At 48.3% G+C, this 15,879-nt stretch overlaps 1 protein-coding gene across 2 annotated transcripts in view; it reads left to right on the plus strand.

Moving 5' to 3' along the window:
- The first annotated feature begins 2,780 nt into the window (after positions 1–2,780).
- The window catches only part of SLC28A3 (solute carrier family 28 member 3), a 57,686-nt gene continuing 44,587 nt past the window's right edge, over positions 2,781–15,879 (plus strand). Inside the window, exon 1 of one of the 2 annotated variants that reach the window (XM_084794551.1) lies at positions 2,781–2,987. In XM_084794551.1, the coding sequence (XP_084650677.1) occupies positions 2,886–2,987 (102 nt within the window). In that variant the 5' untranslated portion in view covers positions 2,781–2,885. The remainder of the gene's footprint in view (positions 2,988–15,879) is intronic. The other variant, XM_084794552.1, reaches the window with a different exon arrangement.

The following is a 15,879-nucleotide window of genomic DNA, read 5'->3' on the forward strand; positions in this document are numbered from 1 at the left end:
CCTGGGTCTTTAGCTTGCTAACCAAAGGTCCTGTCGCTGCACTGCAAACTCAGCTCTGGGGCTGCAAGACTGTCAGCATCAGCCCCGGGAGTGGTGGCACACACCTTTAATCCCAGCACTCAGGAGGCAGAGGCAGGTAGATCTCTGTAAGTTCGAGGCCGGCCTGGTCTACAAAGAGAATTCCAGGACAGCCAGGGCTGTTACACAGAGAAACCCTGTCTCTGAAAACCAAACCAAAACAAATCAAAACAAAACAAAACAGAAACTGCATTAGTAAATGGGCACGCTTGTGTGTGGGAGGGAGTGTGGGTGGGTGCTATGGTGCAAAGGTGGGGGGTTGGTCCTCTCCTTCTACTCATGCCAAAAGTGCTTTTACCAACACTGCCATCTTCCTGCTCTCATTTTCTTTTTCTAAGACAGTCTTCCTGCTGGCCCTCCCTGGCTGAGCTGAGACTCTCTCTCTTGACCAGGCTGGCCTCGAACCTGCAGCAACCCTGGCTCCACCTCTGAGTGCTGAGATCACAAGTGTGCACTGTCACACCCAGCTTGAAATTAGAATTTCATATGGCTTTCGTGTGTCATGAAACAGTCTTCCATGCATGTAATAGAAAGTAAAAGAGAAAGCTAACTGGAGGAAGAGTGGGGCGGGGGAAGTGGGGAGAGAGAACCAACCAGAACACCAAGGACACTTATGAGGATGCCATGATAAAGCCCACTACTTTGTATTCCAGTCTAAAGACATATTTAATTTTGTTTTGTTTTGTTTTGTTTTTTCAGGACAGGGTTTCTCTCTGGTATAGACTTTGCTGTCCTGGATTCACTTTGTAGACCAGGCTGGCCTTGAACTCACAGAGATCCACCTGCCTCTGCCTCCTGAGTGCTGGGATTAAAGGCATGTACCACCACGCCCAGCCCCAATTTAATTTTTTTAAGTAATGAAGTATTCTCCCCTTTAATTATTTTCCAACTACTCAGTAAGCTAAAACACACGCTTAGCTGTTAGACCAAATAAAAACGGGCAGTAGGCTGGGTTTAGCTCTGAAGTGGTGGTTTGAAGAGGGGTAGGCAGGAGTTGAACCCACACGATAGATAGGTTCGGATGAGCCCGGGAGTGTTATCTGGAGTCCACATGTCAAAATAAAAGCCATGAAGACTTTCGTGGGACATGCCTTTGGGGCTAGTGCCAAATTATAAGTGAGTATATACCATGTGAGTCTTTCTGCTTCTGGGTTAACTCATTCATTATGATCATTTCTAGTCCCATCCATTTGTCCACAAATTTTGGGATTTCCTTGTTTTTAATAGCTGAATAGTAGTCCATAGTGTAAATGTACCACAGTTTCTTTATCCATTCTTTAACTGAGGGACATTTAGGCTGTTTCCAGGTTCTGCCTATTATGAATAAGGCTGCTATGAACATGGTTGACTATATGTCCTTGTTGTGTGGTGGAGCATTTTCTGGGTATATTCTAAGGAGTGGAATCTTACCAGGAGATTGGGATAGATGTGAGGATACTTTACTGAGAATCTAGGTAAGAGAAATATAGGAGATGGGGAAATAGAAGGACCCAGAGGGTCCTAGAACCTATAAGAAGAACATCATGATAGGTGGATTGGGGCCCAGGGGGGTCTGCTCAAACTATTGCACTAACCAAGGACAACATAAGTAGTGAACATCGAACCCCTACTCTGATTTACCCAATGGACAGGACATTCTCCACAGTTATGTGGAAAGCGGGGACCGACTCTGACATAAACTCTGATGCTTCATATTTGACCGCCTCCCCTTGGTGGGGAGACCTGATGGCACTCAGAGGAAGAATAAGCAGGCTACCAAGACTTGATAGCCTATGACCATATTAGTGGGGGAGGAGATCCCTCTCGGTCTTAGACGTAGGGGAGGGCAATAGGGTGAAAGTGAGAGGGAGGAAGGAATGGGAGGATACAAGTGACGGCATAACAATTTAGTTGTAATCTGAATAAATGAATAAAATTTTAAAAATTAAAAATTAAAATGAATAAAAAGCAAAAATAAAAGCCATGAACTTTGCAGAAAAATCAGCAAAACACAAAGATCACTTCAGCAATATTCATAAAACCACCATCGAGAGATAGCCGTGGGGAGAGGTTCTTCTATTCTTACGCCCACCGTCTCCCAGTATTAAATTTTACAGTTCTAGTTCTTCACTAATGGGCTACGTGGTGATGATGATGATGACAATGATGATGGACAGAAAGAAGGGAGGAGGGAGGGAGGGAGGGAGGGAGGGAGGAAGGGAGGGAGGGAAGGAGGGAAGGAGGGAGGGCAGCTATACAGTGAATGATTCATTTAAAATACTAGGAAGTGTGTTAGGGAGTGAACAGTCCTTCTACTTGCAAGCATGAGGCACACCTCTGCATTTCTGCTCCTCGGGTTTTGAAATCACAGAATGAAGCAGGAGCCAGTAAAAGGCTTTGCAGGCCAGACCGGCACCTGATTGTCCTCGTCCTTTTATTGTCTTTCCTGTGTCTCAAGTTTCTCCAGGCAGAATACAAAGTCATGCATATTGTACCTTCCTCATGCGTGGCATAGACGGGGCAGGACCTGCCTAGCCTCCGACGCCATCCACAGGAAGTAGGTGATTTTGCAAAGGACTACAGAGAGAAAAAAAAAAAGGCGGTTCCCGTTTGTGAAGAGAAGTCTATGCTGGGCATCCCTGGAAAGAGGAAGGGGGTGGGCGTGCTCAGAAAAAGGCCTCACCCCGCCTCCTGCTCCACCCGCCTGCCCCACCCCAATCAGGTTTCAGCCCAAGTCATTTAAAAGGTTATTGGAAAGGTTTCCAAACCTGAGGCAGCAGCAGGTGGCCCTCTGACACAGCAGAGGAGGTGCTTGCTTTCGGCAGAGGATGTCCAGGCCAGACCAGGCAAAGAACTCCGAGCCCAGTGCGAGCATGGAACTGAGGGCAACAGCCCCTGGCAACCTGGGCCGCAGGAACGAAGCCTTCCAGGTGAGCAGGGCTGAGGGGGACCAGGGAACCTGCGGTCTTCACATCTGGCAAGCTTAGTAACAAGAGCCATGGTCTCGCTGAGCCACAGCAAGAATGCTAATTCTTTAATGGGCACACTTTAAGCCCATTCTTTTTTCCGACTTGGACTCCACTGGCTTGGTAAACCTGAAAAGTCTCTTTCAAGGTCTAGTGTTGATCTGGACTGCCCTCGTCACTAGGAAAACAAGCTGTTTTCCTCTCCCTTCTTTGGCCCTGGACGCACAGCAAGTTTCAGGATTTAGGCTTAGGCTCCTTTCCCTAGGTCTGGACAGGGGGAACTCAGCCCTCAGCGGAGAGAGCAGAAACCTGGAATGTAGCCCAGGAGCCTGTCCAGGACAGCCTACTTGTGCAAATCTGTGTCCTTAGCCAAAACTATTGAGTGACTAAACTCCGGAGTCTCGGGGCTGGGTGCTCAATAGGGAGCCAGTCCCTACAGCCTGCTGAAATACCCCGCCTGCCTGGAACCCGGGTTACAGCTGCTCCTTACTTTGCGTGCGATGTGAGAGCGCTGAAAAGATCGAAGGCTCAGCAACCCTCGGGCCTCGTGGGCACTTAATGGGCAGAACATAAGTTTTAATTGTTAACACAGGAAATGGAAGGTAGTGTGCTTGGCATGAGCCTGGTCTCCTTCACCAGCAAGTTACTCGCCCAGGTTTGGTTGTGTATCAACAGTGATGCCTGTCCCATAGTTAGAGGTAGAAGAAGGCCTGCTAATGACAAATTGTGGGGGAGGGGGCATATAATCTCTATTAGTGTTTTAAATTTCTTTTTTTTTTTTTTTTCGTTTTTTAGAAATAAAGTTTCTCTGTGTAGCCTTGGCTGTCCTGGATTCACTTTGTAGACCAGGCTGACCTTGAACTCACAGTGATCTGTCTGCCTCTGCCTCCTGAGTGCTGGGATTAAAGGCGTGCACCACCATGCCCAGCCTCTTTAAAAAAAACAAAAACAAAAAAAAACAAGATTTATTTATTATGTATACAGTGTTCTGCATCCACATACACCAGAAGAAAGCATCTCATTAGAGATGGCTGTGAGCCACCATGTGGTTGCTGAGAATTGAACTCAGGACCTTTGGAAGAGCAGTCAGTGCTCTTAAGCTCTGAGCCATCTCTCCAGTCTGTAGTGTTTTAAATTTCACATGCGTGATGTCACACAAGAAGGAAGTGAGGAGCCCACATAGTGGTGCTTGAACTCCAGGGCATGTGCGGTGTTTTATCCCTTGGCTGTAGACTGTGGAGAAGCAACTAGAAAGGCCAGGGGCTGGGGGCTTCAGCGCCCAAAAGTTACTGCAAAGTGACTAGAAATAGGTGGAGCGATAGTGGAAGATGGAGTTGTGGTCTTGGGGTTCATCTGTGCAGACTGCTCCAGAGCCATCTCTGCTGACAGGCTGGTTTGGTCTCCTGAGTGCAGCATGGGCTCCGTTAGGAAGACCAGGAGGATGGAGGCTGCTTTCTCTTCAATGTCTTCTTCGGTTTTTAACACATTCTAATGTGACCCTGGCACACTTGAAAGGTGGCATATCCTGAGTCCCTTTATAAGCAAGAAGGGAAGGGGACACCTTAAACATGGGGGGGGGGCTGTCATTCAGAGGAAAACAAGGATCGGTGTGGGACACAAAGTGAACGCAGCCCTGATTGGGGGGCGGGGGGAAGGGATCTTCAGGAGAAGGGCGGCAGCAGCTGGCTGCGCAGAGTGCACAGTAGGGACTCCAATTGCCTAAAGCCTGCTGCCCTATCCATCCCAGAAGGACATTGCCAGGTTTTAGCACTCTGCACCGGCAAGCCAAGCCCAGCAGTCTACCACAGCCCAGACAACGGACCCTGGCCAACAGTCTGAGCTACTCTTTCCAAAGCTTGTTTTACCAGGGGTTTTTTTTGGGGGGGGGATGGGGGGTGGGGGGGAGTAGACTTGTATTTACTAGGCAGAATCTTTAGCTACCCACCTAAATACTTAGCCAGCACTAAGAGGGAAGGCCAGTTCAAAGAGACAGCCATGGCTTTTGCCCTCAAGCAGAGCAGGACAGCAACTCACAGAAAGATGGAACAGAAAACGGTGACTGGGAAATTAGTGTGGACTTGGAGTTGAGCCCACTGGGGAGCCATGAGGGAGTGAGGGCTTCAGGTGAGGCCACCCCGGTAAGGAAGAAGGGGGTCAGTAGAGCCTGAGAGGCAGAGAGCTTGTCTGGCTAGGGTCTAAGAGGGAAGAATGCAAGTGTGCAGTGGAGGTGGAGCAGGAGTGCAATGTGTGCAAGAGATGGGTGACCCTGATGTTGTGGTCTCTGAGCTTAAGTGCTCTTCTTAGAAGAGGGCTCCATTGCTAGATTGGCTTTGTTTTATTTGGTTCTGTTCTGTTAGTTTTTCAAGACAGCGTTTCTCTGTGTGGCCCTGGCTCTCCTGGACTCCTTTGGTAGACCAGGTTGGCCTTGAACTCAGAGATCCACCTGCCTCTGCCTCCCAAGTGCTGGGATTAAAGGCGTGTGTCACAACCACCCAGCATTGACCGATCGCTAAAGATGCTTTCTGTGACCTTGTTGAAGGATGGCTGTGTGGATGGGACACCAGCGAGGAGGCCAGGCCACAGGCAGCAGGTGCTGCAGTCTAGGAAGGAACTGCTCCATGGTGAAGAGTCAGGGTGGGGCCAGGACAGAAGATGCTCCCCCTGGACTTGCAGTTTTCCTGATAGGATCAGAATGTTACTATGTCAGGAGTGTTGAGAAAATCCAATGTGCAAATATACCACACTATAAAGTAGTGTGCGCAGCTGGGTGTAGTGGCACACGCCTTTAATCCCAGCACTCGGGAGGCAGAGGCAGGCGGATCACTGTGAGTTCGAGGCCAGCCTGGTCTACAAAGTGAGCCCAGGACAGCCAGGGCTACACAGGGAAACCCTGTCTCAAAAAACCAAAAAAGAAAAAAAAAAAAAGAAAAAAAAAGTAGTGTGCGCAACACACAGGGTAGGTGCTTATAGAAGACAGTGCCCGGCACGTAGCGCAAACATACTAATGATGGTATCACTTGGTGCCATGGCTGTGGAAAGGGACTTTTTCTAGCCCAGGACATCAACACGGAAGACATTTGTGTTTAGCAAGGACATCCCAGAGAAAGGCTGGTACAAGGGAAAGGCTGGATTCCACTTAAGGCCGTTGCTTGGAATTCCAAGTGTCTCTACCAAGGTGTAGATCCTCTGGCAAGGCTTAAAGGGTGAGGGAGCTGGAGGATTTGGAGAAGGAAGCAGAAAGAGGCACTAAGAGGGCGGAGGAGTCAGGCAGGATTGAGGGTATGGAGAAGAGAGCCGCAGGGTCAGCGGAAAGCTGAAGGGAGAGGCCGGGTGGCAGTGGCTGCGGCATGTGCCTTTAATCCCAGCACGCGGGAGGCAGAGGCAGGCGGATCACTGTGAGTTCGAGGCCAGCCTGGTCTACAGAGTGGGTTCCAGGACAGCCAAGGCTACACAGAGAAACCCTGTCCTGAAAAACAAAACAAAAACCAGAAAGCTGAAGGCAGATAAGCTAGGAGGCAGCACAAGCCTCAGTGGGCCAGCCCCACGCAGAGCTCAGTGTGCGAGCCCCAGTGCCCCGCATGGATACAGTCTAGCTCTAAATCCCATACAGCACCTGTGCTGCGTTTAAACTTTATAGCCAGAAACACAAAACGCATCGTTTTCCTGTCTTCAAATGTATACAAACTAGGCAGAATGCAGAGGAAGGCTTTGTACCAGCCTCTGTGGCGTGTTTTCTAAGATCCAGCTGTGGTGTTGCAGGCCACTCTTCAGTTCCCTCGTTTGCTATCCCATAAATATTTCCGTGAATGTGCATGTGCGTTCTCAGGTTGGGGGATTTTCTTGGCGCTCCTAAGATCATTGTAGGCTTGGGCACACTTACACACCCTCGGGGAACATTCACTGGGTTGTGCTCATTGGTGGAGTTGCTGGGGCACTGAAATATATCTATGGCTTTTGTGGTTGTTGCCTTGGTGTCGTGTCGTTTTGTTTTGAGGCAGGGTCGCCTGTAGTCCCGGCTAGCTTCCAACTCTCCGAGTTTTTGAGGACGACCTTGAATTTATGATCCCCGCCCCCCAACTCTACTTCCCTAATGCTGGGATAGGGGGGAGAGGGTGCCAGAATGCATGGATTAAGTGGTCCCAGGGACCAAAGAGGGGACCTCGTATGCTGATAAGCACTCTACTAGCTGAGCCCAGACACTTTCAACGCCCACTAACAATGCCAAACTGGTTTCCTGTACGGTTAGGCCACTTTAGAGTTGTCAGGAGGGCGTGGGTTCTTGGTCCTCCTCCACGGCTTCGCCAGTTTTCAGTCAGCTTCCTAAGTTCAGCCAGTCTGGTGAGTGTGTGGCAATTCAATCAATTATCAATTAACACAGCACACTAACCAGGTTTGGGTTTGGTTTTGTTGTTTTGTTTTTTAATGCTGTTTTTGTTGTTGTGCAAACATCCTCTTTACACAGACCTAGACAGACAGTGTAGACCACCAGCCCCTGGACTCAACCAAGTCAGATGCCGTGTGCAAGAAGAGCAAAAGCCAGCTGCTGGCGTCAACAGCTTCTCTTCGTAAGCTGAAAAACTGTAGAAAGTCCGCTAGTGGCGCTGGAGAGAGGGTTCGGTAGGAAAAGATGGCTGCCGCCAAGCCTGGCGCCTGAGCTCCATCCACGGAAGGAGAGAAGAAGTTGTTTTAATGTATGTGGTGAACCAAGCCTATTCTCGTAGGACTCAGGAGGCTGGGAACAAGTTTAAGGCCATCCTGAGTGAATAGCAAGCTGCAGGCTGGCCTGGGCCACACAGAGACACACAGTGACACCGTTTGAGTGATTGATTTTCAAAGAGTAGACGTGTACTGTTAATGGACATGGTACCACAGGCAAATCCCAGTGTTTGGGAGCTGAGGCAGGAGGATCATGTTGAGTGTGAGGTCAGCCTAAATTACATTGTGTAATCCTGTCTAAGGAAATATTTTAAAAAGAAAGAAAGGCTGGGAGGTGGTGGTCCACGCCTTTAATCTCAGCACCCAGGAAGCAGAGGCAGGCAGATCTCTGAGTTCAAGACCAGCCTGGTCTACAGAGTGAGTTCCAGGATTGCCTGGGCTACATAGAGAAACTGTGTCTCAGAAAGAGAGAGAGGCGAGAGGTAATGGGGGTGTGGGGGGGTGTGTGCAGGAAGGGAGGGAGTCAGAGGACAAACCGCTGGCTCGTCTATAGCTCAGAGGCATAATGCTTGCTTAGCATGCACAGAGCCTGGCTTCCATCTCATTGTGGTCTCTATTCCCAGAAACTGAGTTCAATGTACAATGTAAATGGGGAATTATTTTCTTTTCTTTTTTTTCTTCTTTTGGTTTTTCCGTGACAGGGTTTCTCTGTGTAGCAGAGCCCCTTCTGTTGCTTTAAAGGCCATCCTTGCCCCCACCCCCATAAACCCTTTTGTCGAGTGTCCATAGTTGGTACACTTGATGGAATAGGGAAACTGAAAAAAATTTCCCCAAACTCAGAGAGAATGAGAGAGACTTGAGAGAACTTGGAGAGAGGACTCAGGGAAATCACACAGAGCTCACAGTTTCCAAAGGTAACAATCTAGGCAAAGTTTTAAATGAACAGTTTTATTAAAAGGCATCATGTAGCATCACCTCCTGTGCCGCAGGCAATCCTCAGACCCTATGCTTACAATGAAGTCAGCTGAGCCAGGTGTGGCTGTGCCTGTGTGTAATCATCACACTCAGGAGGCTGAGGCAGGAGGATTGTTGAGTTTGAGGCCAGCCTGTACTACATGGACTGGCCTATGGTTCAGTGGTTGAAGGCTTGCCTTGACACACACCAAGGCTTGAGTTCCATGACCAGCACCACAAACAATGACAAAACACAAACAAAAAGTCAGTTGGGAGGGACCCGCTTAGGCGAGGCTTGGGGCAGGACCAGAGTCAGGAAATGTGCCTGTGCAAACAAGGAACACAAGATGAATGACTCAGTGGATGGTCTGTGACCTAGCCAGGCAGGTTTGGAAAGCCTGCTCAGCAGAGACCAAACCAGAGAGGTCACAGGAGAGTGAGTCCCGTCAGGGATGAGAGAGGCTGGAAAGCAGGTGTAGGTGAGTTCACGGGTGGGTGAAACCCCAAAGACCAGAGAGGAAGGATATCATCATAACGGGTCAGCTCAGGCCTCTCAGAGGGTTTGCCCAGAGCTCAGGACCGGCTTGACACTAGAGCTGCCCTGAGCCTTTCCACGTGTGAATTAAAACACATAAAATGTGGGACAGTGACTTGCTTTTGTTGCGGGATTTCTCTGTGTAACCCTGGCTGTCCTGGAACGCAGGGATCCTCCCGCCTCTGCCCGGTGACTCCCAGTAAGGGACGTTTTCTTAGTATTTTTATCTAATCTTTGACAGTTTCACACAATGTCTCTTGATCATATCCAAAGCTGACAACCCCTCCTCTGCCTCCTCCCTGCCCCATGACATGTCAACATGCCCCCTCTCATCTTCGTGGCCATTTTCTTTCATTCATTCATTCATTCATTTTAGCAAAGAACTTTATTTAATGTCTACTGTATTTATTTTGGTAAAACAAAACAAAACATTTTTTAAAATGTCTGTTTCCTAAAATGGGCATGAGTTCGCCTACACTAACTTACAGCACTGGGGGTAGGGGGGCGTTGAAGACTACATGACTGAAACCAAAATCATTTCCATGACGCCCTCAGGAAAAGCACATGGGGTTAGGGGTTAGTTCTTGGTTCGAACACTCCTAAAGTGACTCCTTCAGAGGAGCCGCTTGCTCCTCAGTGATTGGGCCCTGGGCAGAGAGTACGGTGCCATGTTGTTCAGCTGGATGCAATTGTTCCCCGTTTCCCTCAGCACTCTATTTCAGTGTCATAAGGATGCCTTCACTTGCATTTCTCAATCTAGTTCCTTTTACTTTCTTCCTATTTTTCTTTGTCAGCCTATTTAACAGTTGTTGATTTTTGTTCTCTTTAAAATGCTAACTTTGTTTTTATATTGATTTCCTCTATGTGTCTAGTTTCTGTCTCACGCGCCTTTATTCTGCTCTGCTTCTTGTGTCACTCAGGACCTTGCGCGTGTTAGGTCACACTCCATCACAGCCAATTCCATCCATATCCTCATAACTATCCTCCTGCCCGACTACTCAATTTGCTCTTCTTTTTCTAGTTTCTTTCTGTGAAAGGTTAGGTTATTGATTAAATATATTTTTATGACCTATTTTTATTTCATGTGAATGTTTATGTGTATTCTGTACACCATGCACATGCCTGTTGTCCTCAGAGGCCAGAAGAAAGTGTCAGGTCCCCCGGACCTGGAGCTACAGATGGTTGTGAGCAGCCAAGTGGGTGCTGGAAACCAAAGCTGGGTCCTCTAGAAGAGCTGACAGGGCTCTTAACTGCTAAGCCATCTCTCCAGTCCATGATTTAAGACTTTTTTTTTCCCCTAGTAATGAAAGCAACTTAAAACTCTGAATTTCCACTTCTTTAGCTTCAACTCATAAATTTTATGTGTTTGTTTTTATTTTAAGATAGTGTCTCAGTTAAGGTTACTATTGCTGTAAACACCATGACAATAAATGACTTGGGAGGAAAGGGTTCATTTGGCTTACGCAGCTCATCATTAAAGGAAGGCAGGGCAGGAACTCAAACAGGACAGGAACCTGGAGGCAGCCTGCTTCCCCCCCCTCTCCCTCCCTCCCTCCCTCCTTTAAATTTTATTTATTTATTTATTTGGGTTTTTTTGAGACAAGGTTTCTTTGTGGAGTCTTGGTTATCCTAGACTTGCTTTGTAGATCAGGCTGGCCTTGAACTCGCAGCAATCTACCTGCCTCTGCCTCCCAAATGCTGGGATTAAAGGCATGCTCCACCACACACAGCTTTCTTATTTTTTATTTTTTGGTTTTTCAAGGCAGGGTTTCTCTGTGTAGCATTGGCTGTCCCATACTCACTTAGTAGACACGGCTGGCCTCAACCTCACAACGATCTGCCTACCTCTGCCTCCCGAGTGCTGGGATTAAAGGCGCGCACCATGGCACCCAGCCACCCTGCTTTCTTATAAAGCCAGGACCACCCACCTAGGGAGTTCACCACCTACAATAGGCTGGATCCTCCACCACTGATCATTAATTGAAAAAATGTCCCATAGGCTTGTCAACACCTGATTTTATGGAGGCATTTTCTTGACTGAGGCCCTTTCCTCTCCAGAATCCATTATGTAAGCCAGGCTGGCCTGGAACTCATAGAAATCCACCTGCATCCACCTCTAAGTACTGGAACCAAAGGCATGTGTTATCATGACCAGCCATAACTTTTAAGATAGCTCCCAGCCCCCGCCCCTCCCTCCCTTTTTTTGAGGGGGGATGACCTTGAACTTCTGATCCTCCTATCAGCCCTGTCCCTGAATCCTGCCCTGTGCTGGAATTACTAGTGTGGCTGCCACACTGGGTTTATGAGATGTTCGAGCTGGAATCCAGGGCTTGAGGCTGCAGGAAAAAACAAGGAAACAAAAAACCCTTCGACCTGAAATGCACCCAGCTTGAGTCTCTGTGTCAATGCTCTCTAGGTGGCATAGTGTTCTAGTATAGACTCCAGGCTTTTTAAAATCTTGACTTGCTCCAGCTTTCTGAACACATTACATATTATAATGTGTTCACCAACTAAGTCCAACATGGAGGCCCCCTCATGGGCAGTTTCTGATCACCTCTTTCTTCCTCAATGTGAACCATCTCATCTATTTATGTGTCTCACAGCTTTTTCATTTAAAATTGAATTTTTAAGCCGGGAGGTGGTGGCACAGGCCTTTAATCCCAGCACTTGGGAGGCAGAGGCAGGCAGATCGCTGTGAGTTCAAAACCAGCCTGGTCTACAAAGTGAGTCCAGGACAGTCAAGGCTGCACAGAGAGACCCTGTCTCAAAAAAAAAAAAAAAACAACAACAAACAAACAAACAAAAAAACAAAAAATTGAACTTTAAAAATAAGTGTGTCCATTTTCTAAATATTAATTACTCACTCATTGTGTGTTTATTTTGTTTTTGTTTTGAGACAAGGGGCTTCCTTTGTAGCCCTGGCTGGCCTGGAGCTCAGTATGCAGCCCTTGCTGGCCTTGAATTTGCAAGGATCCTTCTGTTTTCAGTCTCGTGCACATTTTGTTGTTTTGCCATTTGGTTGCTCTCATTAGTTGGTTTGTGACTTGACTAAATTATTTCTCTGTAGTCAGTATTCCTGGTCATGGGCGTTGTGTGATAGTCCCAAGGTCTCTGAGTCTCTCTGAAGGCTGCGGGCTAGGAAGAGCATTTGCCTGGCTCTCTTAAAGCCCTGGATTCAGTTCACAGTAGGGAGGGGAATGGGTCTCAGACTCTCGCGCGAGCACGCACACACATACACCCACCCACCCACACACACACACCCTTGTGGTGAGTGTTACTGAACACATCTGCAGGCTGGAAGGCATGCATAGTCTGCCAGGAGGAGGGTTCGGCAGAGCTTCAGAACCATCACTTTAGCCATCTAAACGGTCCCAGGCAAAACAAGAGGAGAGGGTGAGTGAGAGAGAGATGTCCCCCCTCCAGCCCTGGCAGGGCTCGCATGTGGATTACAGGGGCTAAGACCCAATGTGTTGTCCAGCTATCTCTGGATTGCCACACAGGTGTGAATGACAATCCCTTAGCTTCAGAACCAGCACTCAGAGGCGAGGCATCCACAGCCATGAGAGGGCAGGCTGGAGACTCCGTAAAAGATGGGACAGGACCCAAACCAGTTCTGGTTATCTTTCACTTACAAGGTACTTATATGTGACTGATGCTCTTTTCCTGGGAAAGGACCATGAAGGAAGGAGGTGGGGAAGAAGAGGGAAGAGGGAAGATGATGGCATTCAGGCCCTGTGCCCTTTGGCATAAATAAAGCAGAGCTTTGTGGGCCTGTCCACCAAGCACATGACTACCAGGATGGGCTGATATGCGGAAAGCAGGGAAATATGTTTGGAGATTTCTCCTGCTGCCGTCCTGTCCTCGGCTTCTGTGATACAGGGCTTTGGTTTCAATTACACACATGTCTGTGGGGAGGGGATAGGTTTGCACAGAAGCCAGAGAGTCAGATCCCCCACCCCCACCCCAGGCTGGAGCTGCAGGCAGTTGTGAGCCATGCTACACATGTTGATCCCACAACCACTACCCAAATTAAAGCAGATTGGAGCAGGCTTTGTTCATTATGCATAGGGCTGACTCTCCAAGGCAGGATTTGAGAGAACCTCCTTTTCTAGGGAAAAAGCACAAACTGGGAATTTTCAGAGGAATTTGGTGACTTAAAGACTTGGCAAGCAAATCGTACAGAAGCATGCAGGGGACGAGGTTATCTGCCAGATCATCTTGTTGGGACATCTCAAGATATCTCAGGATTCCTTATCCGGGCAGAGCATGTGACTCAGGTTGGAGGTGTGAATCAGACTCCACAGGGTAGGAAGCATGTCAAATTCCAGAAGCAGGTTAAAGCACCATCAACTTGAATTTTGCAACAAGCAGAAAAGAACTTATTCTGGCCATACGACAAAATGGCTTTTAACTTGAAGGTGGAGTCAGGCTGGCCCATCACATGGATGCTAGGAAGAGAACTCCAGTCCTCTACATGATCTGTTGTTTGGGGGTTGTTTGGTTGGTTTTTGGTGTTTTTTTTTTCCAAGACATGGTTTCTTTGTGTAGCCTTGGCTGTTCTGGACTCACTTTGTAGACCAAGCTGACCTCGAACTCAAAGATCCACCTGTCCCTGCCTCCCTGAGTGCTGGGAGTATAGGCATGCACCACTGTGCCCAGCCAAGGTTCTGGCTCTTAGCTGAGCCATCTCCCCAGCCCTCAACCCTTTGGTTTGGTTTTGCTTTGCTTCTGAGAGCCAAGGATGTTTGACTTAAAGTGTGACCTGCAAACTTAGCAGAAGTTTACCAAGCTCTGACACTGTGCCGGGCATTGTGCTAGGAGCCACAAACAGAAATCAACTGTTGGACTGTTACCAAACAGTGACAAATTACTAACACTCAGTGTGTGTGCAAACGCTATTCCTGGCACAAGAGGGGCCCTTCACCGTGCCTGGGAACCAGGGAGTCACTGTTTCCACCCCTGCCCAAGGAGCACTTTATATATGTTCTCATTCCCTCAGTCAACAAACTGCACTGAGCAACTGCCCGGTGCTAGACAGACTGAGCTGCTCTGTATATTGTTTTCTATGAAGAAGGAGCAGCGCTGGAACAGGAGGGTGAGAGGAGGCGTGAAACTGGAGATGGGAGGGGTCTGAAGGGGAGGTAGACGGCAAGACAACCCACACAATTCTAAAACCAAGAACACATGCAAAATTGAATCTCAAGAACATTCTAGAATAAGCTAGCAAGCCTAAATGATAGTTAGAACTAAAGTAATAGTATCAACTCTCCCTGAAGGATCATCAGAAAGCAGCCTGCTAGTGTGAGGTGAAGCTTTGTGTGCCATGAGAAAGTGTCAGCCACAGCCCAAAAGGGGTCAAGATGGGTAAATCTGTGCCATTGTGGGCCCTAAGTCATACATTCTTCTTATCTCCCGGTCTTTGGGATAATACCAAGGCAACAAGAGCTGTGACACTGTGTGGTTGTCACTCCCAATAGTTGCAGATTTCCTTTAGCGTCCCTCCCTTTCAGTTTTATTACTCTGTGTAGCCTGGCTGTCCACCCTTCTGTAGACCAGGTTGGCCTTGACCTCAGAGATCCACTTGCCTCTGTCTCTTGAGTGCTCCTAAATTTCCATACCGGTACCCTCCTACCCCAACCCCACCTCCCCAACCCCTGTGTTGGAATTAAAGGCATGCACCGCCACATCCAGCTTAAACATTTCTAATTAAAGTAACTGAATTCAGAGTTTCCATTAAATCCTATTGTGTCAGGAAGCCTTGCAAAGAGGAAGTTGGAGAGCCTTGGCCTAGTTTATAGATCCAGGAAACTTTGAAAGGAAGAAGTGTTTCACTGAGACCCTGGCCTGTACAGGTGAGGCAAAGGGGGGACAAAAGGGACCCAGCAAAAAAGAACTGAGAGACCAGCATCACCAACATCTCAGGAGCTAGGCTTCCTCTTGGCTCACAAGTCACTTCCTCATTTTCCTGCCAACACAGGACTTCATGGCAGAGAGGAGGAAAGATGTGGGGGAGCCAAGCCAGAGCAGCCCAGGGGGCAGGAAAGACTGTGCTCCATCCAGTACTGCCTGTTCTCAGTGTGGCAGCGACCTTGGCTGGATATGACTGATGGCCTCTTGCCAACTGGAAGACGTGATAAACTCCTGAACCAGGAGGCACCACAGATGGGAAAGAGAAAAGCCACACACTAGGTAAGGCAGGAAAAGCAGAGGTTATGTAGGCAGGGTTGAGTCAGACTGCCTGGATCTACATACAGACACACAGGCACGCACATACACACACACCACTCAGGCCAGTTTCCTAATCTCTCTACTTGATTCTCATCCAAAAGATGTCTCAGCAGCTAAGAGCAGGAACTACTCCTCGAGAGGAAGAGGACCAGGTACCCTGTCCCCAGGACATCCAATGCCTCTGGCCTCTGTGGGCACCTACACCAACATGCATGCACACCCCTGTATGCAGACCTGCACACCTACACAGTTTAAAATAAATTCTTAAGAAATAGGTAAGGGGCTGGAGAGATGGCTCAGTGCTTAAGCGCACTTGCTGCTCTTGCAGGAGACGTGTGTTGGCTTTTCAGCACACCCGTGGTGGTTCACATCAATCACCCCATTTCCAAGGTATATGATCCTCTCTTCTGGCCTCTACAGATACCGGGTACATACATGGGGCACGTACATAACATGCAGACAAAATACTCATACACAAAGTAA

The sequence above is a fragment of the Acomys minous genome, assembly GCF_964271855.1.
Source record: "Acomys minous genome assembly, chromosome: 9".
NCBI classification, from domain to species: Eukaryota; Metazoa; Chordata; class Mammalia; order Rodentia; family Muridae; genus Acomys; species Acomys minous.